The 25,387-nt window shown below is 41.0% G+C and overlaps 7 protein-coding genes across 11 annotated transcripts in view; 3 read left to right on the top strand and 4 right to left on the bottom strand.

Moving 5' to 3' along the window:
• LOC133844118 (uncharacterized) overlaps window positions 1-8,023 on the top strand; it is a 29,760-nt gene extending 21,737 nt beyond the window's left edge. For both annotated transcript variants that reach the window (XM_062277967.1, XM_062277966.1), the window contains 7 exons: window positions 2,224-2,296; window positions 2,543-2,710; window positions 2,882-3,080; window positions 3,521-3,849; window positions 5,001-5,085; window positions 5,145-5,477; window positions 7,714-8,023. In XM_062277967.1, coding sequence (XP_062133951.1) covers window positions 2,224-2,296; window positions 2,543-2,710; window positions 2,882-3,080; window positions 3,521-3,849; window positions 5,001-5,085; window positions 5,145-5,477; window positions 7,714-7,823 — 1,297 coding nt within the window. In that variant the 3' untranslated portion in view covers window positions 7,824-8,023. The remainder of the gene's footprint in view (window positions 1-2,223; window positions 2,297-2,542; window positions 2,711-2,881; window positions 3,081-3,520; window positions 3,850-5,000; window positions 5,086-5,144; window positions 5,478-7,713) is intronic.
• A 317-nt stretch (window positions 8,024-8,340) lies between these two features.
• LOC133844128 (proteasome inhibitor PI31 subunit) overlaps window positions 8,341-25,387 on the bottom strand; it is a 90,934-nt gene continuing 73,887 nt past the window's right edge. The window contains exons 2-5 of one of the 2 annotated variants that reach the window (XM_062277980.1): window positions 9,557-9,750; window positions 9,201-9,491; window positions 9,020-9,135; window positions 8,341-8,960 (exon numbers count right to left, since the gene is read on the bottom strand). In XM_062277980.1, coding sequence (XP_062133964.1) covers window positions 8,729-8,960; window positions 9,020-9,135; window positions 9,201-9,491; window positions 9,557-9,739 — 822 coding nt within the window. In that variant the 5' untranslated portion in view covers window positions 9,740-9,750 and the 3' untranslated portion in view covers window positions 8,341-8,728. Of the gene's footprint in view, window positions 8,961-9,019; window positions 9,136-9,200; window positions 9,492-9,556; window positions 9,844-25,387 lie in introns of those variants that run through there. The other variant, XM_062277979.1, reaches the window with a different exon arrangement.
• LOC133844111 (uncharacterized) lies at window positions 11,099-17,566 on the top strand. 2 transcript variants are annotated; one of them, XM_062277944.1, is made up of 6 exons: window positions 11,099-11,638; window positions 11,700-12,168; window positions 12,226-12,892; window positions 12,948-13,584; window positions 14,073-15,008; window positions 15,065-15,712. In XM_062277944.1, exons 1-6 carry the CDS (start codon window positions 11,521-11,523, stop codon window positions 15,628-15,630), a joined length of 3,393 nt encoding a protein of 1,130 aa, XP_062133928.1. In that variant the 5' UTR covers window positions 11,099-11,520; the 3' UTR covers window positions 15,631-15,712. The 2 variants fall into 2 exon arrangements, with proteins under 2 accessions (XP_062133928.1, XP_062133929.1); XM_062277945.1 differs by lacking the exons at window positions 14,073-15,008; window positions 15,065-15,712 and adding an exon at window positions 15,829-17,566 and having other exon boundaries at window positions 11,110-11,638.
• On the bottom strand, window positions 17,765-20,297 carry LOC133844119 (beta-1,3-galactosyltransferase 1-like). Its single transcript, XM_062277968.1, has 3 exons — window positions 20,152-20,297; window positions 19,643-20,051; window positions 17,765-19,554 (listed from the first exon to the last, which is right to left on the bottom strand). Exons 2-3 carry the CDS (start codon window positions 19,929-19,931, stop codon window positions 18,443-18,445), a joined length of 1,401 nt encoding a protein of 466 aa, XP_062133952.1. The 5' UTR covers window positions 19,932-20,051; window positions 20,152-20,297; the 3' UTR covers window positions 17,765-18,442.
• On the bottom strand, window positions 20,668-22,862 carry LOC133844125 (ribonucleoside-diphosphate reductase subunit M2). Its single transcript, XM_062277976.1, has 3 exons — window positions 22,654-22,862; window positions 22,186-22,401; window positions 20,668-21,833 (listed from the first exon to the last, which is right to left on the bottom strand). The coding sequence occupies exons 1-3, from the start codon at window positions 22,717-22,719 to the stop codon at window positions 20,952-20,954; spliced, it is 1,164 nt and encodes a 387-aa protein (XP_062133960.1). The 5' UTR covers window positions 22,720-22,862; the 3' UTR covers window positions 20,668-20,951.
• On the top strand, window positions 22,886-25,273 carry LOC133844137 (RNA-binding protein 48). 2 transcript variants are annotated; one of them, XM_062277990.1, is made up of 4 exons: window positions 22,886-22,959; window positions 23,066-23,170; window positions 23,225-23,369; window positions 23,432-25,273. In XM_062277990.1, the coding sequence occupies exons 2-4, from the start codon at window positions 23,084-23,086 to the stop codon at window positions 23,695-23,697; spliced, it is 498 nt and encodes a 165-aa protein (XP_062133974.1). In that variant the 5' UTR covers window positions 22,886-22,959; window positions 23,066-23,083; the 3' UTR covers window positions 23,698-25,273. The 2 variants fall into 2 exon arrangements, with proteins under 2 accessions (XP_062133974.1, XP_062133973.1); XM_062277989.1 differs by lacking the exon at window positions 22,886-22,959 and having other exon boundaries at window positions 23,035-23,170.
• On the bottom strand, window positions 23,693-25,343 carry LOC133844126 (presenilins-associated rhomboid-like protein, mitochondrial). The gene is made up of 6 exons (XM_062277977.1): window positions 25,183-25,343; window positions 24,916-25,108; window positions 24,558-24,852; window positions 24,256-24,476; window positions 23,988-24,187; window positions 23,693-23,927 (listed from the first exon to the last, which is right to left on the bottom strand). Exons 1-6 carry the CDS (start codon window positions 25,227-25,229, stop codon window positions 23,837-23,839), a joined length of 1,047 nt encoding a protein of 348 aa, XP_062133961.1. The 5' UTR covers window positions 25,230-25,343; the 3' UTR covers window positions 23,693-23,836.

Raw genomic sequence — 25,387 nt, 5'->3', positions numbered from 1 at the left:
AATGTTAACTAGACTTCTAAGACCGCTGAGTGCATGCTTAACGAGCTGAACTTAAATTTATACGTTTATAAACATAGCTACCTCTGACCGCAAGTTCGTTGCCTAAGTCTTTCGTTATGAGACTTTTACTTCGGTTGATTTACGCGCCGGACTTTGTCTCTGAATATGTTTTACATTATTTTTAGCTCAACCGGTTGTTTCTGTTGTTTTCGTCAGTTTTGCGTTGTTGTTTTTTTGTTTTTTCTGAAACTAGCCGCGGGTCAAAGCGTTGCTGGTGCCAGTTTTGGACTTCTCGCAAACCAGTCGCCGTTAACTGCATTTTTGCTGCCGCTTCCTTGAAGAAGCAGCAAGTGAGCAAGCGAGCAACATCAGTTCCCCCCCATTGCAAGGTTTGACCCACTGCACACGTTTAACTTGAACTCCAAATGACGCTTAAAAACCCGCTACAAGTTGGACTCTCGCTTTCATTGGCATCGACATCGTCAGCCAAAGCCGCAGCCGCAAAACTGCAACTCAGACGGTGCAGTGCCTTTTTGCCTTTCGCATTTTTAGCTCATTTAGGCGTGTCAGGTCCAGTTTTGTTTTTGGTTTTTTTTTATGTTGTTTTATGCATTTATTTTTTTTTTTGTTTTACTGGACGACCTTGCAACCGATATGTATATAAGTAAAGCAACATACAACGTATGCTAGCCACATCGAAGTGAATGCAACTTTGTGCCAGGCCATGAATTGGTAACTGAATATGTGATTGGCAGTGGGATTGCCTGGCTTCGTTGGCTAACTGGCTGCTTGATTGGGGACTGCAAGAGCGATAATACCGGTTCATCTTTTTTTTTTTTGCTGCTGTTGTTGTTGTTGTAACGTTCAATTTTAATAACGCATTTTGATAGCCTGCATTAAGCGAAGCATTTAGAAACAAAAGAACTGCAAATCCGCTTCATGTAGAGGGCAACCTTGAAAGCCACATACTGAGTACGAGAGCAGCTCGGCAGAAAACAGCCAGTAGCAGCAGTCCATGTCGATTTCATTTCATGGAAAACTTTGACACACATTTCAACGGTTTTTACAAGCGTTTAGCCAATAAATCAACGCCAAGCAGCAGCGATGTTAGACGCAGAACTAAGGCACATGGCCAAATGCCAACGGCAATTGTTGCCGTTCGTTCTACTGGTGGCTTCTGCTTTTGCTTTGGCTGTGTGGCAGGCACTGGCAGTGGCAGCGCTTCATTATACAAATTAACATAAAACATAATAGTGACAGAGCGGCGTCAAGTGAGCTTGGCAGCAGAGACAGGAGCAGTGCAGATAACAACAACAACAACAACAAAAACAACCGTCGACGAGCAGCAGCAAACAACGTTTGTGGCAACCTCAGTCATGCGGTGGCCTTTTTACGAACGACAATTACAATTAGCTTCGTTTCATTGTTTGCTGCTGCTGCTGCTGCTGGCGGTTTGCCGTTTGCGGCTTCCTCTGCAGCTTCTTGTTAGCATTTTAGCCCGACATTTTAGGCGACCTTAAGCACAAAAATCTCAACCCAACTGAGCTGAGCCAAGCCACAACTCTTCCTTGGCATCTACAGCAAAATTTTTGTTTCCTATGTATAGAGAGTTGAAAAAACAAAACAACTTGACTTGACAGTTCTTGTATTGCTTTGGGAAACAAATCTGGCAAATGCTTGTAGCATGGCCAAAAAAAGAAACAAAAAGTGAGTCAGACCCCAAAGTCTTGTTCGGCAATTAAGCAAGTCGATGGAAAAATATGAAATGTTTATTATATATTTTTTGGCTGCAGCTGCCACACTTTGCACCAACCACATAAATCACTGTCAATGCGAATTTGTGGCAGGCGAATGCACATTTCGGTTGCTCTTGTTGTTGTTGCTATTGTTGCCACACTTTTTGCTGCGGCTGCGCCAACAACTGTCTGGGGTGGTGTTGCTTTATGCACCGCCTGTTTGGCCAAATGTTTTGTCAAACGTTTATTGTAACAAAATGCTGATCCAGCCTGATGACTCATAGAAACGCTCGAATTTATTGGAAGTTCGAGTCGCCCCACTCCATTGAAAGTGAATGGAGTTGACTGTGACAACAAACGAGTCTTATTTATTATTTGTTATTTCTGTTCAACGCGGCAGCTGATTGATTTGCAATTAATAAAGTGCTGTTCGCAATCATAATAATTATGCGATTATAATGGTTTTACCTTCTTCTTCTTCTTGTAGCATTGGACTGTGCGGCTTTGACAATCCCATGCGAGATCAGAAGACCGACGAACTGAAACGCGTCATCGGTCAGGTAAGCGTGAAATAAAGTTTATAGCTCATTAAAGTGTGTCGTACACACATAACGATTCGAAAAGTGGGCCTGCCTAAATTTGTTTACATATTGATAACAATAAACAGAATTGATGGCAGCCAAGTACAACAAACAGCCATTAGCCTCGTCACCTGTTAATGTGTGATTGGAATAACAACAATAAATAAAAGTACAGCTATTTGTTAAGTACTCGAATTAATTTTGCGTGTTATTTTTGTATTTAAGGGCGTCAAAATCAAAATGGATGATGCTGGCAATATACTCGTACGTCGCTATGCCAAGAGCAATGTATTTGTTAAGAGCACCGCCAGCAATCCCAACGAGGAGACATCCATTGGTGCCGAGATCTTGAAGCTGCCAAATCAGGCGCTCGAAAGCGAAAAAATAGTCAAGGTAAAAAGCATTGCTGTAGTGAATCTACTACTACTACACATAGCATTCAAATGTGAACAAATACGAGTACTTATTACAATATGCAAATTGTTTGTATTGTTTACTAATTCGCTGTCGCCTGATTTCTAACCAACTTATTTCTCCCCCTCTTCTGCTCTGCTCTGCTCTCAGCTCTTCGATATGAAGAAGTTTCAGTCGAACGTAAATCGTGAACTGCGCCGTGCCTATCCAGATCGTCGACGCTTGGAGACGCAATGCCTATCGGCAGTGGCCTTTGTCAAATCGGAGAATGACATTTTGGAGTGCCCCATTTGGGTGCTCATTGTGAATGTGGTAGCCATGGATATGCTAAAGAGCAAACTGCCGCCAGGTGAGTTACAAGTGTGCTGTCTCAATGCAAAGTTATTTTATGTTTTTGCCATTATGTGAAGTTCTAGAGATGGGCGAGAATCAAATTGCGGCTAGCCAAGATGCAAATAAGCAAATTTTAATCTAATTGTAATTAAGCTAATTACTCGCAAAAACAAAACTGCTTAGTTAATATATCGATTATCGAAAATACTAGATGCAGTTATTGGTTTTCGATTTCCATTTTAAAATATATCGTATTATAAGTAGCAGCAGGTTCTCTTTATTGATTTGGAATACAAAAATTAACTGCTGATCTGTTTATCGATTTGGCTTAAGCTCATCTCTAGTTCCGTCCGTTGATGTTCTAGTTCCTATTGTTTGAATGTGCGTGCTGCGGTTGAGTTCGCTTTTAATTTATTGCAGCGAGTACTCAAATATTTGTTTAATCTTTTTTCGCAGTGCAACGTCCCATTGTGGACATCAAGAATCGCCCGCGCATACCTATACCCGATGAGGATCCCTACAGCGTGGCCGGCAATGGCAGCAATGGTAGCTCGGGCAGCTCTGGCTTTGGCAGCGGCCACCAGCAGCAACAGCAGCTGCAACAACAACACCAGCAACAGCAGCAGCAGCTTGGCAAGCATTTGAATAATGGCAACAACGGTCATGTGGCTGCCACACGAGAACAATTGCTGCTGCAGACGCAACAATTGGCGCACAAGCGCAGCGAGAAGCCACCCAAATTGCCGCCCAGGGATAATGTCTATGCGCACGATCTAATTCCAAAGGTGAGTCAATTAGCGGCAACCTGTAGACCTGCAACCTGCAACCCGTGTTGCCCAAGTGTGTTTTGCTACCAAGTGTTGGAACAGTTGTTGAAGTCAAAGTGGAGTACACTATGGGTGCGCGTAATAAAAATACAAAATTACGAAGAGAAAAACAACATTTTGGGAGCACTAAAACACATATAATACTTACAACCGAGAAGTGTGGCAACTAGTCCAGCAACAGCAATGAAAATATATAACGGGTGGCTGGCTATGCTTGGCTACGTGCGCAACGCGGGCACTTGCAAAATGCTTTATGACTCTTGTGCCCTCCTCTCTGGTCGTCATCCCGTCCGCCGACGTCTCTCGGTATTCAGTTCTGGCAGCCAGGCCAGTGGCTAAAAATACCAGGCCACTTGTTGCGGCGACGATTTCGCTTTGGACATTGTTGCCGTTGTCGATGTCGTTGTGCCGTTGCCGTTGCCGTTGTCGTTGTGCTTCAACAAGCATTTGGCTTGCATTCAATAATATTCGAATTTCAGCAGCAGCAGCGGCAGCGACAGGCCAACAAATAACTGCAAACGAATCGCGTGTAATTAATATGCACGGAATGTTGCCAATGGTTTGCCAATGGGCCCAACGACCGAGCTGCGACTTGGGGGCTAATGCTTTGGGCTCTGCCTATGCATAACGCATACATACATACATATACTCAAAAGTATATATATGTATGTATGTCTCTCTCTCTCTCTCTCTTTCTGGCTCTGCACTGTTATGGCTAACTGTAAGCCGCGCACACAAAGACACTTATACATGAGATATGTGTATGTAGATATGGCGACGTGTGCAGCCATTGCTGGCGCACCTTGCGCAAAGTGAAGCCGAAGCCGAAGCTGACGCTAAAGCTGAAGCTGAAGACTGCGCGTTCGTTGCCTAAGTCTTTTGATTTTGATGAGCTCGCGGCATTTTGAAAATAAATATTTAAAATAAATGCTTGTTGCTGATGTTTTACTATTAAGTCAAATACATGGGCCATCAATCTCAATTACATAATAAATGTAATTAAATCACGTATACGCAACATTCTCCCCAGATTATTGATTATTTAATATGCAATGTTACAATCAATTATTTCGTGTACACATTAATACATGTATTTATTCACTCTGTAGCCGGACTATGATGATATTGATTTGGAGACCAGAATCAAGCTCTCTCGTGGCAAATCCGATAAGGGCAAGGATAACAAGAAATATGGTAAGACAGTGTGAAACAACTTTAGAAGCATGCTAAATACATTGATTGGCCTTTTGCAGATGATCCTTACTACTGTGGATTGCGTGCACGTGTGCCGAACTTTGTCAAGTCATCAAAGTCAGGATCAAAGGATCAGAGGGACGGCAACGGTAACAACATCATCATGAATGGCAATGGCAATGGCAACAGCGACGGCATGAGCACGCTCACACAAAAGAAGACTTCGATGATACACAACCATATGGCTGGCATGCATCCGCATCACATTCAGCAGCAACAGCAGCAACAACTGATGGCAGCGGCAGCGGCTGCCGCGCATGCTGTACACCATCAGCAGCCGGGCCATCATCAGCATCAGATCTGGCAGACGCGCAGTTATGAGAGTGGCATAGGTATTTATAAACAGGGCGGCTATCAACCACAACCACCACAACAACAACAACAACAATCACATCAACTGCAACAACAACAACACAAAACGCACGCTCTGCAATTGCAAATGCAAATGCAACAACAGCAACAACCACAATCACTGCCAACGGACCTTACAGCTACAACAGCAACAAAGACACAAAGCACAGCTAAGCACCATCACAACCACAACAACCAGAACAACAACAAAGCACGTAGCAACCAGCAGAAGCAACTGCAGCAGCAGCACTTGCACTCTCACTTGCACCCACACAGCACAGCACATGGGCATGCCCATCATCGACACCAGCATCAGCATCAGCACAACCACCGTTGCCATCGGCTGCACCACCCAAGTCACAAAGGTGCAGCAGCTGCCGCTGGCGGCTACTTTCCGCCGCCAACCCAATACTACGATGACCTGGAAGAGGTGGCTGTGCGACAAGGTGCACGTCGTTTGTCCACACGTCGCACACCGCTGACGACTGAGACTGCCTGCAACTGTGTCAGTTGTTATGCTCTGGCACCGCTTTGCGGCGAAGTGCCCGCGCCACGGCCGCAGCGCAGTCTCAGCCAGCAGCAGCTGCGACGGCATCAGCGTCTCAGTGGCGGGCTGCTGGACAAGCATGCCGGTGTGGCCAAGTGGTGTAGTGAGAGTGACATTTCAGTGCTCGAACAGGTGCAGGAGGACGAACCCATACTGCACACGGACGAGCGTTACGACAGCTACGAGTACGATGACTTCGACATGGACTTTGACATTGACGACAACAACAACAACAACGGAAACTATATGCGCCAGCTGCACCGTTTGCTGCGTCCGCGTGCTGCGCACAGCAACGAGGAGACGGACGTGTATGTGGATCGTGCTCAGCTGCGACAGTTGACAGCACCGACGCTGCTGACGGCACGCAACAAGTCCCAGTCCACAGAGAGTTTCTTTGAGCAGCCCAACGAGGAGGGCTCGCTGTATATGTACGGCGGACGCCGGCGCATTGTGGCCAAAGCGCCCGCTGCACCGGTCAACATATATGAGCGTGTGCCGAACTCTGTGAGCTCAGACATTAGCTACAACGGCGGCAAGTTGCAGGCAAATACGAAGCGATCGCAGTACTATAATAATAACAATAATAACAACAATAAGCCGCAGCTGCCAGTGCCAAGTTGGCGGGGCAAGCGACAGCAGGCGGCGACACTTTTGCAAAAAACTGACAAAAAACTCTATGACAATACGACTAACAGCAACGGCAACTACAACAATAAACGACAGCTAACGAACAACAGCAGCAGCAGCCAGAACAGCAAGAACAACAGCAACAACCACAATAATGGCAATGCCAAGAGAAACAATGATGACGTCTTGAAGAACAAAAATAATTTCAATAGTAAAAACAAAATTATAACAACTGCGACAGCAGCAACAAAGAGTTTAGCAATAGCAACATCCACAGTAGCAGCAACACCAACAGCAGCGGCGGCAGCATCGGCAACAACATCAACTGCGGCAGCAGCATCAGCAACAGGCAATGCTTTAACAACAACAGCAACATCGGTAGCAGCAACAAACAATGCACTGCCTCAATTGCAGGCGCAGACACAAAGAACTGGGCGCACTGCCAGCCGCCTTGACATCAGCGACATGGAATCCATTTATGGCTACCTAAAGCCGCGCAAGCCGCGCAGTCTCAGCCTCAAGAAAATCCAAATACTTGACTATTGAAACTGAAAATGTGCTCTGCGAAATGAGGTTATTTGGCCAACACGAGATTTAGATTTAATGTTAATATTTGTTGTTTTTACATACATACATATACTATGGTTACGAGTTATTCCCCGGCAACAGATATCGGATATTGGATTTAGGATATGCGCTGTGTATATATAAAAAAAATGCGAATTTTGCCTTTTTGGTTATTAGTAGCACCTTTTGTACCTTTGGTATTACCTAAACTGTACGATTTGATACTAACTCTACTTTAACTTGGACCCTGGACGGCAACAGTTTACCATACAACCACCTTACCTTACCTTACCATACCTTTTACCTTACCTTACCCAACCTCAACCGTTAACATTGTACATACTATATACCCTACCCACAAACTGGTCATTGTCCATTCCATTGTTTATCATAAATATAATCACCAAACAACAACGATCTGTACTTATATGTGTACATCAAATATGCTAATATCACTCTATCTACGCTTCTTGTAGATTCCGAGCTTGTCGAATCTCCTTACAATCACATCTATGGACGCCATTTACCGCTGCCCACCCGCGGCTATGTACCCACACCACGCATGTTTATCGGGGAATGGGACTGAGAGAGGAGAGGTGACAGATAAACGAGGGCAAACAAAATGCTTCGCTTGAATCACAACGCACTACATGAGCCTACCGCCACCCCAAGCAGCCAAGGCACAAATCATTTTCTATGTATAACCTAAACAAAAAAACAGAAATTATTATAATGCCCCAAACATCATACATCGAGATGATGGGAATAAACAATAATTTAAGTCAACCAGCTGAACAGCAAGAACATTACGAGCTTCACTGACCCACACGGGAAGTTCAATAATTAATTAATTTAGCAAAATATTATGGTAATATAATATTAGGCTAGGCATAAATGAACCACACAAAACATACATATGTATATGTAATATAATAATTATACCTATTATTAGCTGCGCGCATATTCAGTTTCAGTTGACTTCCGTAGCAATTTCTTGAGATTATATGACGCAATTACTTTCAAGCGCACTTTTATTTTTTATACTAGACGAGTATATAACATATACAACATATAAAAAAAAATTGATATTTTTTGCGCAATAACACGCCATTACATTGTATAGCTATAGGGTTTTTTGTAAATTTATCGCCTTGTGTAAAAGTTGTCGCAGTTGTCTGCGACATATACTACATAATAATATATGTTTATCCAAAACTGCCCAACTGCAGCAGCCTAATCACAAATCTATGGAGTAGAGAGTTTATAAATGTCACATACGAGTATGTATTACATTTAACCACGATTTTAGGCTGATTTTGTCTGTTCTTATCGTAATATTCTGTATCGCATATGAGCAACAATAAAATTATATTTTAGTTACAATCAAATAATAATGCATTTATCCTCTATTTTTCATCTTTTGGATTTATAAATTAGTTTCCGTATAACTCTCGATTTTATAAGCCTTAAGATCTACATTTGGCTTTGTGTTTACATGTAGTAATCTGGGTTCCAATTAGGTGGGCGCATGTGATCTGGATTCGGTCCCATGCTGCCCGGTCCACGGGGTGGAAGAGGACTAAACGGATCGAAACGAGCCAAGCCTGGATTTTGGCCAAACGGAAACAGGTTGCCAGAACCACGACCCAAAGGATCTAGATCACCGCGACCGATATCTGGGAATCCAAATGGTCGTGGCTCAAATCCGTGCGGCATAAAAGATCTACAATGTCATCAATTTCTTAATAAAGCAAACAGCCGCACTAATTATTTCTAACTTACCCTGGGCGATTAGGTTCACCAACACGCAGGGGATCCGGGTTTAATGCCGGGTTTGGAGCCGGGGGCTGAGCTGCCTGGGTCTGTGTAGTTACCTCACGCGAGTTGCCAGTAAATATCTACAAATCGAAAATAATTCTATTTAATCTTGATCCCTAAATGAACATAAGACGACTGCTCTTACCGGATCACACAGTTCATTGCGAAAGCGTTGAACAATATCATTTGCTGTGGGCATTATTTTAGTGATGCTGCCTTTGACTTCGGCAACCAACGATTCTGGGGTGAGACAAATGTTGGACACATTTTTGGTGTTAATGTCCAAGAGATTGAGAATCAAAGCATCTTCTGTAATATGTCCCAGCAGGAGGTAAAGCACATTATTGTGCACATAACGCAATGAGTACTTGGTGTTATCGCTGTTCCAATAATCTGGCAACAGTTCACTTCCCTCCTCATCCTCGCTCAACGTTTTCTATTAAAGACAATTAAGATTATAGTGAATTTATTTACTATGTTCTGCAGGTAACTTCTACTCACATCGTCTCCAATACCAATGCAACGAAATTTGTAGTGCTTAGTAAGTAAAAAATGTGCAAGGACTATCATAACATCAGCCTTCTTGTTTATTATTCCATCTACAGTCTTGTATAGTAAATCCCAGCCATAAAAGAAGTCCGATTTTGACGAACTGGCAAGTGAATTTGAAGTTGACGCCTCCATTTTGTTGAAAACTGTTTTAGAGATGATTAGAACACAGATTACAAATGATGTGGAAACATATTTTACAAAATACAAAAACAAAATATATTGTTAAAGTCAGAGAATAATGATTATTTACAAAAAGAGCCGACGACAATAAGTTTTTATTAGGGTGACCGTAACTTATATTTGAAAAAGGCGATTAATATACCAAACATACATATACTACTAAGATAGTTTATCACTGTTATACTGCATTAAGATAGGGAACAAAATAAAAGCTGAAATTATTATTTTTCAAAACTTGTGGACTATAAGTCCATAGGCATGTGAATTTATTATCAAGCGATATAGTGATTTTAAACGATGTCAAAGCACAAAAATATATTGTACATCGATTATCGCTATACACTTTTATTACGGGTATTCCCCAAATTGTTCACAATGTCCAAAGTTGTTTATATATTATATTTCATGAAATAAGTGGAGTTTTCTTTTTAACAACTTTGTATTTATAGGACTTAATTTAAAATGTGTGTATAGGGTATTGCTTTTTAATCTTTCTCGACAAAGTAGAATAATCTAGAAAACTGAAAGCCGCGTATAATATTATTGAGAGTAAAGTGCAAGTCACTTTTATAAATTCCACTTTACATCCACTCTTTTAATGGCGTAAGTTGAATATCAAATTTTGTATTTATAATAAATTTTACTTTTTTTAAAATGCATATTTATATACATATGTAAATAATATACCTGTTTATTTATATACGTTCCTTTTGCAATCTCAAGTGAAATGGACAATTCAGTGTTGAAAACAATTTAATTAGTGTTGCATTCGTAACCAGTGTTCAGTAACTTGAAGCATGCTCAATCGTATAAAAAAATTAGTTTTAATTTTAAAATTTGTTTCAATGTAACAAAATTACCTATCAAATACTTTTTATTTGACTGAACAATTTGGCAATTGTATTTTTTTTTACTAAATATTTACAATTTTAGTTGAAGTTCGGGTTTAAATTAGATTTACATTAGTGCGAAAGAGATGACTAGATGTTGATAGGGTTGTCGAGTGAACATAAATATATTATGGAAAAATATGTAAATAGAGATTTTTAAATTGTATTTTATATAAGGTAATGTTTATTGGAAAAGTCGTTTGTTTTTGTCGTTTTTTTTTTTAGCAAAAAATTATACTTAATTATAACCGATCGTAAGTTGGGCTTTATATATAGCATTAATTAGCTAGAATCTGAAATAAATATAGGATTTGAATGTTAATGATCACAACTAAATGAAACGTGGGCTTTATCGTCAAATAGAATTTACTTTATATTCCATTATCGGTTCTAAAAGTCGAGTCAAAAGTTATGTATACTTCGTGCATTCGGTTCGCTTCGTGTGAAGACACGAAGTGGCTGCCATGTTGGAAACCGAGATAGTATTCGTATTGCTGTCGCGTGAAAAATACATTTTTAATCTAGCATAGAAGCAACACAAAATATTAAAAGAAATATATTTTAATAACTTAACTGCTAAACAGCAGAGATCATTTGCCGCGCGTTGGAAGCTTTATATTTTGTACACACATTGGTCATGCTTCTGTGTTAGTGTCATTAGTTGTTGCAGAAAAAGAAACAAGAAATAGCGCGACGCTGCTGTTGCGTCCACTGCGTTTGGCATTGTAGACTGTGTGTGTATATGCATGTGTGCATGTGTGTAAAAGAAGATATTCCCTGATTGCAAATCCCACGTGCGGTGGTAAAATCGGCTTAAAGTTACCGGTGTTCAGAGGAACCAACATGAGCAGTACATCAATAAATAGCGATGCCGGCGGCTCTAAAATGGCTGTGGCAGTTACAACCGCGAAGCCAGCAACTCCTTCGCCCTCCCTGAAAGTATACGACTTCGATTTTGCGGGTAAGTTGCCGGATCCATTTCCTCCTGTCTTCGCCCGGACTAATATGTGGTCGTTTCTTAGGCACAAAATTCGAAATGGACGCTAGCGTTTCAGAGGAGGAGCGGCGCTTTTATCTCAAAATGTATCCCACCGTGGATGTGGTCAATCAGCGAAAGGTCCATTGCACCGTCTGTCGTTCACATCTTGGCACGGCACCCAGCACGGAGAGCAACATCAAAATGCACCCCATATTGCGAGTCACACACTGTGTCAAGTGCCACGATTTCTACAACAGCGGCGAATTCTCCAAGGGAGAAGATGGCTCTGAGCTGTATTGTCGCTGGTGTGGTCAAGGTGGCGAGGTCTATTGCTGTTCCACTTGTCCATTTGTGTTCTGCAAATCGTGCATCATTAAGAACCTCTCACGTGGCGTCATCGTTGACATTGAACAGAACGAGAACTGGAACTGTTTTAGATGTACCCCAAAGATATTGTGGCCGCTCCGTGCCCAACATTGGGCTCTAATTAATTACATTGAGACACAAAAGAAGTAAGTGCTGCAAATGCAATCGAAACCATCACTAATTACTCTTTTACTTTGTTATAGTGGACTGCAAGCGATGCCGCTGTCTGGTGATGAGATGCGGCGTTTGATGAACAAGGACAGCAGCTCTTGCTGTCGGCTAGCCAAGGCGAAAGCCAATAGTTTGTCCGACTCAATGGAGAGCTTAGAATCGAATGCGTCTAAGCGTAGCCATAACAGTTCCATCACATCGGTCAAGAAATATTCAAAGCCGCAGGGACCGCCAGCGAAACGTCCCAAGTCTTCTAACGATGAAGTTGTTTGTACACCAGATCTGCTGAGCATGTTGGAGCCGGACTGCCAAATCTCAGTTGCCCAAAAGTCTTCGCCACGCACTGTCCCCAGTGCCTCATCTGGGACAACTATCACAACAACACCGCGCATTACGAGCGTACAGCAGAATTACACTGGACCCAGTCCCAGTAGCAGCGGCAGCAACAACAACAACAGCAATGGCAACTCATCTGTCGCTCCGCGTAGCAGTTTACCCCCGCCACTCGTATTGAGCAGCTCGGGCATGCGTTATCGCCAAAGCACGCCCATTTCCAGTCCCGTGGTGCGACGCACCGTAGTGCCCAATGCGGTGCGTAGTGCTGGACCCGTTTTCCATACCATTAACGGATTTCGTGTCGATCTTAATACTGCAGCTCAACAGGACTCCTATCGTCTGCCCAACGGTCGCCTTATACAAGTAAATAGATGCATTTTTGTATAGGTTACCAATATTAATAGTAAAATCTTCTAAGGTGAAACGTCAAGTACCACTTGGAGGTCAACCGTCGACATCACTTTCTTCTGCTCCCATGCCGGTGACACCGCAGGTTATTATTCGTCAGCGCTTAGCAGCACCCCAGCGCATGATGCACAACAATCCCAGCTACGGCTCCAACATCGGCATCTACAATCCGCAAACCAATCCACAGCAACAGCCACGCACTTCACAAATCGTTCGAGTTAACAATGGCAGCCAAATGCAATCCGTTAACATGCCAACACCTCCAGCGCCGGCTGCCAATAGTAATGGCGGCACAACGATTATGATGACTCCAGCGGCAGCAGCGAAACCACAGCCGAGCCTTGTGCGGCATGTGTTCCCCAACACGTCGATTGGTACGGCGCGCACTCAGCTGCAAGAGCAGATCTTCAATGCCATGGAAATATGTACGCACTTAACGGGGAAAGTTCAAACGCTAACACACTCCAATGCATACAATCAGGCTCGCAGTTATATGGATCTCAAGGAGTTGTACATACATTTGTCCTATCTAATGACCTATGCGATTGGACGGTTCAAGCAGCTGCAGGAAAAATGCTTGGTTGATATGCGAGAAATGGGCTTTAAGAACGATGCCAACAGCTTGGAGAACGGACAATTAGCAGCAGGTAAGTTCTAAGCTAAGGAAGAATAATAGATCCCATAAGAAGTGTTATGGTCACAAATCTATTTGAAATTTGAATCTTCAATGTATCGCGTTTAAACGGCAAACATAGCATCCGGATGCTTGTGAATGCAAAGCGCAAAAAATATGTTAATTTTAAAACTAGTGGTGTTCATTGTCTTTTGTGAATATTTTAACACATGGACGAGAAACGGGCAACGAAAAGAAATCCATATAAATATACATATACGAGTATACATTTGAATGTGGTGTGCTGCATGTAAGTATAGTATATTGTATTGTGTTTATGAAAAACTCTGCGAGTTCCATTTCCTTTGGCTTTTTAAATACAGCCTTGTGATGATTAAATTGAACTCTTGGTCCATGTGTTTGCAAAATATCCAAAAAGGCAATGGAATCGAATTCAGCAGCAGTTTTTCGATAAACATTAATATGCCTTTCCTTCTCTCTCTCACTTTTTTTTATTTGTAGCTGTGGATTATGTTTGCTATGGACAGTTGGACGATGTCGATCTCTTTAATACCGGCTGTAATAGTTTTCATAATCAAGTCTACGAGTATCGCAAGAGCTTACATGCAAATCTCAAGGATGGAGACTCAACGGAACCACTGCCTCCATTGTTGCCAATCGGCGTACGCGCGGAAGGTGATCCGAAAGATGAGGATGATGATCAAGACACTAATCAGGATGTGGACAATGAGAATGAAGGTCCAGATGATTACGAAGATGATCAGAACGATGATGTTGACGATATCGATGATGATGATGATTTGGATGATGAATACGATGCCCTTGGCACCGAGGAAAGCATGAATCGTAACGAGCAGGCGCATGCCTACGATCGAAAACTAACTCGCTTACTGCGTGAATATCCTTCAATTTGGTGCACGCGTCATCCCGACTATGGCAAAATGGAGGTCACACGCAAGCAGTGGCGCGTTATTGCCAGCCACTTTCCACGCGGTGATGACATAAAGCTGCGCTGGAAGAATGTACGCAAACGATACGTTCGCATTGAACGTTTGGTGAAATTGGGACGACGCTTTAAGGGATACTTTGACAAGGCAACAAACTATTTGGCCAATAGAGACTTGCCACGCAGTGATTGGCTGGCAGTGGATTGTGGCGAAGATGATGGTGATGGGTTCGAGCGCAAGCAATTGGATGCCATCGAAAATACCTTTCACAAAGACTCACCGAACATGGCTAGTGGTAAACGACTAACTACAAAGCCAATTAATCGCTTGCCAGTTCGACCTCTTGATGTGCGTCCTATTGACCTGCGCATCATTAACTTTGCCAAAAGCCATCCTGTGCTCTGGAGAAAGTCAGCGGATCCTGAATTTAACAGCATTGACGAGCAGACTCGCAAGTCTCTGTGGCAAAACTTTTGGAAATCTGCGCCCAGTAAGTAGTCTGTCAGTCATTTATTGAACTATTATTAAATTGTAATATTCTTGCAGACTATCGCTACGAGTATATTGTGGAGCGTTGGCAACAAATGTACGAGATGTACAAATCATTCCGTCTGAAAACCATCAAGGACAAGCGCACATTTGCCAATCTTGAGCTAAAATACTCCAAATATCTGGCCAGTTTATATTTTCTATATAAGATTGATGAACAAGATTTACGTGATGAATTTGAGCCACTGCAGGATTGTGGCCAGCAGGGATCAGAGAATAGCTCATCTGGTGAATCGGCTGGCAAGCTCAAGGATATGCCCGACGATAAACAGTTTGTACAACAACTTGTGCAAGCAATGCGAGCTTATCCCACGCTTTGGAATCCGCGACATGTCGATTACAATGATGTCGGTGCCCGCGAAAGACTCTGGGCAGAAGTAGCCAGACGTCTGCCACGATTCAGACGTGAAGCGAGTGCCTGTAAGCTTCGCTGGCAAATGGCAAAGTTTGCCTATGAGTGCTACTGTCGAGAACTGGAACGACAGCCAAGACCAAATGAAAAGACGCTGCAAAAGTTACGCACCAATTTTCCGCTAGAGGAAATGCGGTTTCTCAATATTTAAGCTTCGAATATTACTGACTAGACTAAGTTAAATTTATGCCATACTTCAATGCATTCTTCAATAAACCACCTTAAGATTCTCACTCAATTCAATTTGTTAAGCTTAAAATTCAACAATATTTTACCGTGATACGATTATATTATTCTTTTTTGAATTTTATTCATAATTATCAATATAAAATCGATTTTATTCTTACAGAGAAACAAGCCAGCGACGATGAGGACAATGAAATCGAGATTGTAGAGCCTAAAACTGACACTATTACTATTGATTCGGACAACGAGGAAGAGAGACCGTCAACATCTGCCCAATCCCCGTCAAAAGGCTTGAAAATAACTGCGGTTAAATCAACAGCCCCTGAACCTGAATTGCCCAAAGCGGACCCAGTGACAGCCATTATTGATCCAGCCATGGACATTGATGTAAATGCTTTTAGCTCATCTATACTAGCCAGCCTGCTTGAGGTCGATATAACTGAAGGTGTAGCTGAAGTGAAAACCAAGTCATCACCTGGCGGCGCAGTACAAAAAAAGCAGCCCCGCAAGAAGACAACTAACAAACCAAATCCAGCCTTGCTTCATTTAGAACGTCAGCGAATGGAGGAAATCAAAATGAATGATGCCAAGCTCAAAATGAGAGTTGCTGTCAAATTACGACGCGCAGAAGATGAGTTTGAAGTAGCACGTCTATGGATCGAGGAGCAAAAAAAGCTTTCTAAAGAATCCCAAGGGTCCATCGATGACACGGAGAAACAGTCTGAAAATGTAGACGGTATGGAACCAATGCCATCAAAAGACGAGAGTGATATTGCCAGTAAAGATGCGAGTGAAGTGGATCATATAAACTTAGATGGTAACGAAGATATGAACAGATCAAGAGACCCCGAAAATAATAATAGTGAAAACCCTGATGTTAATACAGAAGAACCCAGAATTGTAGCAGATAATCAGATAAGCACTGATTTTAATTCAATAATCGATGAAAATGAAGTTATGGCAGAAATTAATAAGAATTCAAGTACTATAGAAACTAAAGAACAAACTAAAACTGCAGAAACTCAAAATGATAAAACAGACTCAGTAATTGAAAACCACTCAAATGAAGATAAAGAGTCTGAAAAGTTAAACGGAGACACAATTGGAATAACTGAAAACTCAACCATGGAAAGTAATGAATTAAATTCGTCTAACATTGTCGAAAGCGATAATATATTAGCTATAGTTACTGATTCAGATAAAGTAGAAAGCCATGTCGATTCACCAGAACCCGCATGCACAGAAGTTGATAAAAGTGCAACTATTCAAACTGCGAGTGAAGACAGTTCAAAGACTGATGCCATATTGTCTGCGGAAGAGGAAATTGAGAACGATAAGAATTCTGGAGAATTTAAGAAGACGGAATCCGAAACCAAATCAGTTATCGAACCCACAGAAGTCACAAGCACTCAGCATACAGAAGCTGAACCCAATAAAATTTCGTCAACAGTCGATGAACTTTTACTGACAGAATTGCCAGATAATGAGAGCGAAGTCAGGCAGATACCACAGTCGGACAGTAATGTTGAAGCTTTTTAAGTGTATTCATAAAATTCACTTTTGCTATAATCTGTTCGAAGTGAAAGTAAATTTTTCATGGACATTTACGCTAAACTCGAATGTAATTTGTTATTATAGTTATAGAAACTTGCTATTGTAATGACACTATTTATACAGCAAATATCTTGTATAAAAATGCTACGCTTAGTCATAAGACGAGCCATTTTTGATTGGCTCTCCACATTTTCATTTCAATTATCTTGTTTTTGTTTTTCCATGGTACATAAACATAAATCCAATCATTGACATTATATAGTTAATATATCTAAGTTTTTTGATATTATAATAATTTCATTTATTCTTTAATTTTAGAAAAATAAATACTTGGCGCAATGAGATTATATTCATTTATATATATATATATATTTCTATATGTATATTAATGGTAAACAAAATAAACAGAACGCTTAGCGGCTATGTTTACAAAAAAAACTACCCACGACGATATGATATAACAATTTTCCTTAACGCTCTAAAAGAAGTACATTTCTTCAAGCTGCCAATCCTAGCTGCAACTAGTAAATTTTTCTTTTTTGTGCTAAATTTCTACATTAAACCTAGATATGTGTAATATAATTAGGGGTAATTAAGAGCATTGATTTTTAATAGTATTACTAGCTGTTTTTTGTTGGACATACATAAATGTACGTTTGTGTATAAAGTGTATAATTTAATTAAATTGGACATAATGAAGGATCTTTTGATAAAACTCTTATCTCTTTAGGTTTCATGCATGACTCTTTAGTCATCTTAAAATTCTCTGTAAGGTATTGTGGAAAAACACTGATTGAACAATCTAATTGAATGAATAATAATTTTAAAAACGTAAAATTCAATTTTAGTTTGTTCTACAGCTTGGATATGTAAATTGAGCAATTTTAATACATAATTGGTTTTGTCTATTCGGTAAAATATTGATCAGCTGACTTAGATTATATGATTATCAAGTGCGCGATTTCCACAATCCTTATGCAGGAAGCATTTAGAAATATATTGCAAACATTCGAAAATAAACTGGACAGGGTAGGAACAAAAGTTTCTAATAATTAATGTTAGTGTGATTGAGTCTTCTTGTGCGTTGAAAGCACATGCAACATAAATAGGATGTATACTTCCAATACATGCAACTAAGAAAATTATATCGTTCAGATATGTGCTACGTATACATTTTAGCAGCCTTTGTTACACAGGGAGGCAGATTCACAGCTCATTTTCTCTTAACAATTCATACGATTACGCAATCGCATATGGTTTAAGTAATTACCCGGGGGCGGACATTTAATAGTATAATTAGATACATAACGCCACGCCTCGACCATAGTCTCCTCCTTCACCTGGTGCTGTGTTATGCTGCCTTTAAAGGCACACAAATGTTGTGAGTGTGCAAAACTAAATAGTGAATGATGCTGCCGCTTGATATTTGCCCGATCTGCACATAGACCGGTAATATATACATCCTCCAAGTATAGGAGAGATGTATTTAACGCTGCCTCATAGAGACGATCCACCACATCGATGGACATTAGATAACCAGCACCCGAAAGATACTGTGGATATGCATCTGCTTGATACATGTAATAGGGCATGTACCATTTGCTGCTCACCTCGCTCACGGGCATCACATTGCAAAACTGATGACCACGCATTATGCCCGTGGTGGCATTCAGACTATTGTGTGGCATCATGACGAGAAACGACCTGCGATCATAATAGTCCAAGGTATCATTGTACAGCGGTACTGTGCCTCCCAGCAAATAGTGCAAGAGATTTGGCACATTGACAAACGTATCATCATCGCATTTGAGAAAGTATGCGCAAGACTTGGCGCAACTTCTGCTAATGTGTTTCAGTGCCATGACGGATTTTATTGTTAGATTGTTGTACGTGTCAATGAAATTATCCTGAATAATATCGTTGTACATTTCGGCTTCGTTGTTCAGGCGTATCAGCGTTTCGTTGCCCAGATGTGATTCATAACTGCTGCGCCCAACAATAAAAATGATACGCACTGTGGCAGTCAATGAATCACCCTCGCCAGTTAGATAATCGGCATAAAGACGCAGACGATCTGGCTTTGCCGGCAGGTAGCGTCCTTTCATATGGCCATGCAGCTTGCCAAATGCTGAATAGTTGAATTCTGTTGTATTTCCCCATGTCTCACGTATTGTCTGGCGTTCTACGAAATTGTTCAAGTTCGTACTGACGGCAATGATGAGAAAGGTCTTGTTTGTGCAGAAACCCCGAGGCATAATCAGGGCCGTATCCTGCTGGGGCGAAATATAATCCTTGATGTCCAAGGATGTGTTCGCCGACCAGTCCGACAATGGCACTGAAAAAATATTGAGGGTTATTGTATATATGTATGTACATACTGTGTGTACATAGAAGATTGTGGATTCAAACCACATCCTACGCACTGTGTCGTTTTTGTACATCCAAGTAGATATTCGGCAGGTAATTGTATAGCATTAAAAATACAATAAACAAACTGAGCGTATAGCAGCCACATCGTCTCATGCTCCTGGGCAAATGGTAACGCGAACGCTGCCTTCGCTGCAATTTTCTGTAACCGCGCAGCCTTTGTTTAGGTTGTGTATCATCTTCTGAGCCTGATGCAGGTGTGCTACTGCTTGAATTTAAAAGCGAAGAAGACAGCTCGTCCTCGTCCAAAATATCATGTGATGAGTGCGGCATTTTTACATCCATTTAAGCCGCCACGAATCGACCGCGGCAGCCGTTTACTTTTCCGTTCTTACATGCACAACGACTGATGCCAAGCAAATATGATCTTTTCAGGTATGTCGAGCCGTACGTTTGAAGCACATACTGATAACAAGACACGTGACATATTAATTGACACATTTGCACAACAATTGAACAAAACAAAACATATTTTGTAATTAAGTGATAATAATTATTAGCTTACATTATATGTCCCCCACACACACACACGGCAGCTCGCAGTCGTTTAAATGCAAGAACCAGCTGTTTAATATTCCGATGACGATTACAATTGTAGTCGCTGCAATCGAATTTTCTGTTTCAGGGATGTAAAACATTAATGTAACCAGTGTTGCGAATGTAGCTTTTTTCACGTCAGATCTGGCTAGTTTAGCTATTTTACGTTAGAGTTGGTTATTTAAAAGAGATACATTATTGTAAATTGTATGTACCTACAAGATTTTAAGTCTTTACGAATGCAACAAAATATTATTTCCAAATCGACTAAAAAAATTACGCGATTGGCAGCGCGACGAACACCGCCTTGGAAATGCCAAGTCGAAGCAATAAATACATAAGCAGATTTATTTAGCTCATTTCGAAGTCCCATTTACCTACAATAGACACAAGACTGTTAGATAAGAATACACATACATACATACATAACTATGTATGTATATTCGTCAGGTACCACATAAAAATGGAAATGCAAAGATGAGGCATAAATATTAAGTATAATAAAAATTTATTTAAAATGTTATGTACAATGTTATGATAATTGAATAGGTACAAATAAAATGTTCTCATGGAAGTCAAGTAGTATGTCTGATGTGATTAAAAAATATGTAAAACGACGATTTTTTGGTAAGAGGAATGACAATGATAATCAATTAATGTGTCAAATTTTGTGAACTTACATACTAAAAGAAAGTTAAGGAGATATAATTAAAAGTATCTAAATAACACCTGGAACCAGCAGCTGTGAGGAAAGCGAATAGATTCGTTTTAAAAATCCGCATCTAATGTAAACACATTGTCCAAACGATTCGATGTAACTCCCATGCGCTGATATTCACCCACTTTCTTCTCGAAGAAGTTGGTTTTGCCATCCAAAGAGATCATCTCCATGAAAGAGAATGGATTCTTTGTGTTGTAAATCTTGCCCACACCAAGCTCAACCAATAGGCGATCAGCGACAAACTCGATATATTCGGACATCAGAGCACAGTTCATGCCAATCAAGTTGACGGGCAGCGCATCGGTGAGGAACTCCTGTTCAATGGTCACAGCATCCGTTATGATTTCAATGATGCGTTCCCGACTAGGCCGCTGCACCAAATGTTGGAACATAAGCACCGCAAAGTCACAATGCAGACCTTCATCACGAGAGATCAGTTCGTTGGAGAACGTAAGTCCAGGCATAAGCCCACGCTTCTTCAGCCAGAAGATGGATGCAAAGCTCCCACTGAAGAAGATGCCTTCCACAGCAGCAAAAGCAATAATCCGTTCACCAAAGTTGGCAGCCTTCGAAGAGATCCAAGACAGAGCCCAGTCTGCCTTCCGCTTAACAGCCGGCATCGTTTCAATGGCATTGAAGAGATAGTCTCGCTGATGAGGATCCCTGATATAGGTGTCAATAAGCACACTGTACATTTCGGAATGCACATTCTCCATGGCAATCTGGAAGCCATAAAAGCAACGTGCCTCGGTCACCTGCACTTCTTGGCTAAAACGTTCGACCAGATTTTCGTTAACAATTCCATCAGAAGCAGCAAAGAAGGCCAACACATGCGATATGAAATGACGCTCATTATCCGTTAGCTTGGCCCAATCAGTCATGTCCTTGGACAGATCCACTTCCTCGACGGTCCAGAAAGATGCTTCAGCCTGCCGAGATAATTAGGAAAAAAAAACATGTTTTAATTATATACATATTTATAATAAATGTCCATGATTTCCTTGGAAATGCAATTTCATCATAACTGCAATCTAATTCCCCATCATTTTATTGTTTGTTTAGATTGGTTAAATATTACTAATGCTATGCTATCTGACACGTCTGCGACGTGACCTGTTTTGCCGCGCTTTATCAAGAAATTTCCCGCCCAATTCACAAAGTCAATGCTTACAAGCTGTTTACAATCACATATACATATGTACATATTTATATGTATGTATATGAGTAAGCCCAATGATGTACTGTGTACATATGCATGTGTATGAAGATCTTGTTTCTCACCTTTTTGTACATTTGCCAAATGTCATGGTATTGAATGGGGAAAATGACAAACCGACGGGGATTCTCTCGCAGCAATGGCTCCAAACTGGGATCAAAAGGGGCGGCAGTCTTCTCCATGATGGTCTGGACTGCTTTGATTGCGTCCTTGTCTTCATTTGTTACCGACATTTTACGAACGTTGCTTGCGCTTTCTGTCAAAATTTTCTTGCTGGGGCTCTGCAAAGAAATTTCAATGTGAAGGTTACTGCAAAATCGTAATATGCAAATGCCAATCATTGTGCAATTTACGAGCATTTTAAGATATTTTACAAAAACTCGAATTGCCGTAAATTGGTATCTAATAATCAAATTGCATCTAATTAACTCGTTTCATTTAATCTGTTTCTCTTAATTTATCATGCGTTGTATATAATTGCATTGTATGTGTGTATATAACATGCGCTTCTATGTATAAAACGTGTCATTTACCTTAAGCGAGAATTTTTCCATGTTGTCCGTAATGTTTTCCTTGCCGGCAATTTGAGATTGAGCCATGTTGCACTTTTTTTATAAGTATTTCACACTTTTTTTAAATAATAACACGCTATATTCACTTCCGAGCGTACGTAACTTCTCTCTTCGAATTTTCGAGGGTCAATGAATGAAAAATATCTTCATTTGTGCCTTTTATGCAAGGCGGGTATTTCTGGCCTATAGATCTTGTTTCCCGCCATCACATTTCCACAACAGCTGTGTGCACGCAACAAGTGACTGCCAAATTAGTGTTGTAAAGTGGTAAGATCCTTGCATTTTCCAACATACAAAATCCAAACAATTGAGATTTTAAAGGAGGCAGCAATTTGTTGATGTGATTCTAAATAATTAAAATATATGATTAAAGTGGTATTGATTTAAAAATATGGAGCCTGTTGAACATCACAAACGCTTTGAGTACTGCACAACGAGATTGCAATACAGACAGGGACGTGAATTAAAGGCAGTTAAAGTATGAGTTTAATAGTCTGTTATTGTAATTTTAAATAATGCTAATTGTTTTCAGGTCTATTCCGTTGCTACGGAGTCCAAGCACTTGATGGTTTTCGGCGTACCCAAGGTTAATCTACATGCGAACATTAAGAATAAATTACAGGGCTTTGGGAAATTACTGTCCTGCATTTGTGTGACATCGGAAATGGCTAAGAAGAGTGGGTAATCGGAGGAATCTGCATTAACAGACAATCTCTAAAGGATGTTTTATTGCTTACAGTGGATCTTGAAGCATTCACAGATGTCTTTGCTGTACATTTCGAGCGAGTAGAGCAGGCTCGTCGTGCTAAGAGGCAACTAGATGCGAAGCAATTCTTTGGTGGCATTTTGCACATATCTTATGCACCTGAGAGAGAAACACCCCAAGAGCTAAGGGAGAAATTTGTGCAGCGTCGCAAAGAGATTGGTCATCGCATACAGCGGAATCTGGCAGAGCAACCACTTAAGCCTAAGCAGACGAAGCAGAACGAAGTGGTAGATATTTAATAATTTATAGTTGTGGCGCTTTATTGAACCTAATCCAGGATAACACGAGCCTCTACGGCCCAACAATCTTTTTTTTAGATTCGCTAGTGCAATGTGTGTATTTCACAAAATTTTGTACAATTGCATATTGTCACTTGTATTACTTTTGTTTCGTTCTGCGGAGTTCGTGGTAATAGTTCAGCAGACTAATACGTTTCGCCCACAATTGGGATCCATAGTGGGCCCAGAAACTGCAAAAGATTGCATATTAACAGATAATTCAAAAGTAACCCATAACAAAGTATACTTACATGCCGAACATGGCACCACCTAAATGCGCTGCATGATCAAAGAACTTCCAGCCCATAACACAGCCTGCAAAGTCAATGCCCATGATCACTTTAATAGCTGCGCCGGCAGAGAATGTAACTGTAGGCAGGAACAATATGCTCAACTGGGTTTCAGGATACTGTGCACAAACATAGGCCAAGACGGTCATGATGGCTCCCGACTGCATGAACGCGGAATTAGAGACTCGGTAATTGAGAATGTGTAGATGAAATGGATAATTGAACGTACCGCACCCAAAGACATGCCCGGATGTTTTGTGCCCGCCTTGTAAAGAACGCTCATCAAGCTGGAGAAGACGCCGGCACTCAAATAGACGGCCATGAATTGCTCTTTGCCCAAGGACAAAACGGCTGCATTGGAAAAGCTGTGGAGAACATACATATTGGCAAATATATGCATAACTGAGTAGTGACTGAATGTCGACAGGAACATTGGCCAGCAAACGATACCTGCAATAAAATAATTAAAATACAATTTAAAAAAAAACTGTAATTATGTAATCTTATCGATTTAAATGTGATTGAACTCACGCGCTGCCGGATTTGATGTGAAATATGTTAACATTGTGGTGCGCAAAGCTGGAACACGCCACAGACCAAACGCCAACAAGTTAGCTACTAGGATTGGTGCAAATGTCTTATCGCCAGGCGATAGGGAATCCCAAAAGCGTCGCACATCCTGTTTCAACTGCCACCAGCTATCACGATCCGCTATCGATCGATTTTGAAACCACCCGAAACGTGCCTGCTTTGCCTTTGATATAATCATGCTACGTGTATTCTCGTACTCCATTATGGTCGCTCCAGCAAAACAGCCGACACTGAACTAAAATTCAAACAATGAATTAAAACACAGATCATATGTGGCTTAAGAATAGAATTCACTTACTGCTCCTGTGAACGCCACCGCTTTGATAACATTATTTACCGGCACCGAATTGCCATCTGTCGCCGGTTCTCCAACATTGGGTTTTATGTTACTACTCCTCGTTCTCTGTGCGTGGAAATGACGAACTGGCGGCTGCCAAAATCTTTGATTGGGCTGGATGTGTCTGCTAGCAATATTTGCATGAAATCTGTAACTAAGGTTCCCCCAATCCCATCGATTAGATGACATATATTATGTGGCCGGCCGGCTCTTTGAGCGCTTACTTACGTCACCTGTGATAGCCAGCTTTGACATAGCGCGCGATGAACAAGCATAATAATTCGGAAATCAAGAATTTTGCATAAAATAAGTAATGTTTTTGTTTTTGACAAAAGGCAAAGCAAGCGTGACCGCAAGATGTTTTTTTAAAAGATACTTATCGAAATATAGGACAAAATAAAGCATTTTCACATTAGAAACTTGGTCACATCTT

This window comes from Drosophila sulfurigaster, chromosome 3 (assembly GCF_023558435.1).
Source record: "Drosophila sulfurigaster albostrigata strain 15112-1811.04 chromosome 3, ASM2355843v2, whole genome shotgun sequence".
NCBI lineage: Eukaryota > Metazoa > Arthropoda > Insecta > Diptera > Drosophilidae > Drosophila > Drosophila sulfurigaster.
This window is presented reverse-complemented; position numbering and strand designations above follow the sequence as displayed.

What these genes read in the sequence shown, in the direction of transcription:
- LOC133844111 (XM_062277944.1), top strand. Translation starts at nt 11,521, where the DNA reads ATGAGCAGTACATCAATAAATAGCGATGCCGGCGGCTCTAAAATGGCT. An exon ending in ATACGACTTCGATTTTGCGG is followed by an intron (nt 11,639 to 11,699) that starts GTAAGTTGCCGG and finishes GTCGTTTCTTAG; the next exon opens with GCACAAAATTCGAAATGGAC. An exon ending in TACATTGAGACACAAAAGAA is followed by an intron (nt 12,169 to 12,225) that starts GTAAGTGCTGCA and finishes ACTTTGTTATAG; the next exon opens with TGGACTGCAAGCGATGCCGC.
- LOC133844119 (XM_062277968.1), bottom strand. Translation starts at nt 19,931, where the DNA reads ATGGATGTAAAAATGCCGCACTCATCACATGATATTTTGGACGAGGAC. An exon ending in GGATGTACAAAAACGACACA is followed by an intron (nt 19,555 to 19,642) that starts GTGCGTAGGATG and finishes ATATTTTTTCAG; the next exon opens with TGCCATTGTCGGACTGGTCG.
- LOC133844125 (XM_062277976.1), bottom strand. Translation starts at nt 22,719, where the DNA reads ATGGCTCAATCTCAAATTGCCGGCAAGGAAAACATTACGGACAACATG. An exon ending in TGGAAAAATTCTCGCTTAAG is followed by an intron (nt 22,402 to 22,653) that starts GTAAATGACACG and finishes ATTTCTTTGCAG; the next exon opens with AGCCCCAGCAAGAAAATTTT. An exon ending in TTTGGCAAATGTACAAAAAG is followed by an intron (nt 21,834 to 22,185) that starts GTGAGAAACAAG and finishes TTATCTCGGCAG; the next exon opens with GCTGAAGCATCTTTCTGGAC.
- LOC133844137 (XM_062277990.1), top strand. Translation starts at nt 23,084, where the DNA reads ATGGAGCCTGTTGAACATCACAAACGCTTTGAGTACTGCACAACGAGA. An exon ending in GTGAATTAAAGGCAGTTAAA is followed by an intron (nt 23,171 to 23,224) that starts GTATGAGTTTAA and finishes AATTGTTTTCAG; the next exon opens with GTCTATTCCGTTGCTACGGA. An exon ending in ATCGGAAATGGCTAAGAAGA is followed by an intron (nt 23,370 to 23,431) that starts GTGGGTAATCGG and finishes TATTGCTTACAG; the next exon opens with TGGATCTTGAAGCATTCACA.
- LOC133844126 (XM_062277977.1), bottom strand. Translation starts at nt 25,229, where the DNA reads ATGCTTGTTCATCGCGCGCTATGTCAAAGCTGGCTATCACAGGTGAC. An exon ending in AGCTGGCTATCACAGGTGAC is followed by an intron (nt 25,109 to 25,182) that starts GTAAGTAAGCGC and finishes GGGGAACCTTAG; the next exon opens with TTACAGATTTCATGCAAATA. An exon ending in CGGTGGCGTTCACAGGAGCA is followed by an intron (nt 24,853 to 24,915) that starts GTAAGTGAATTC and finishes TTTGAATTTTAG; the next exon opens with TTCAGTGTCGGCTGTTTTGC.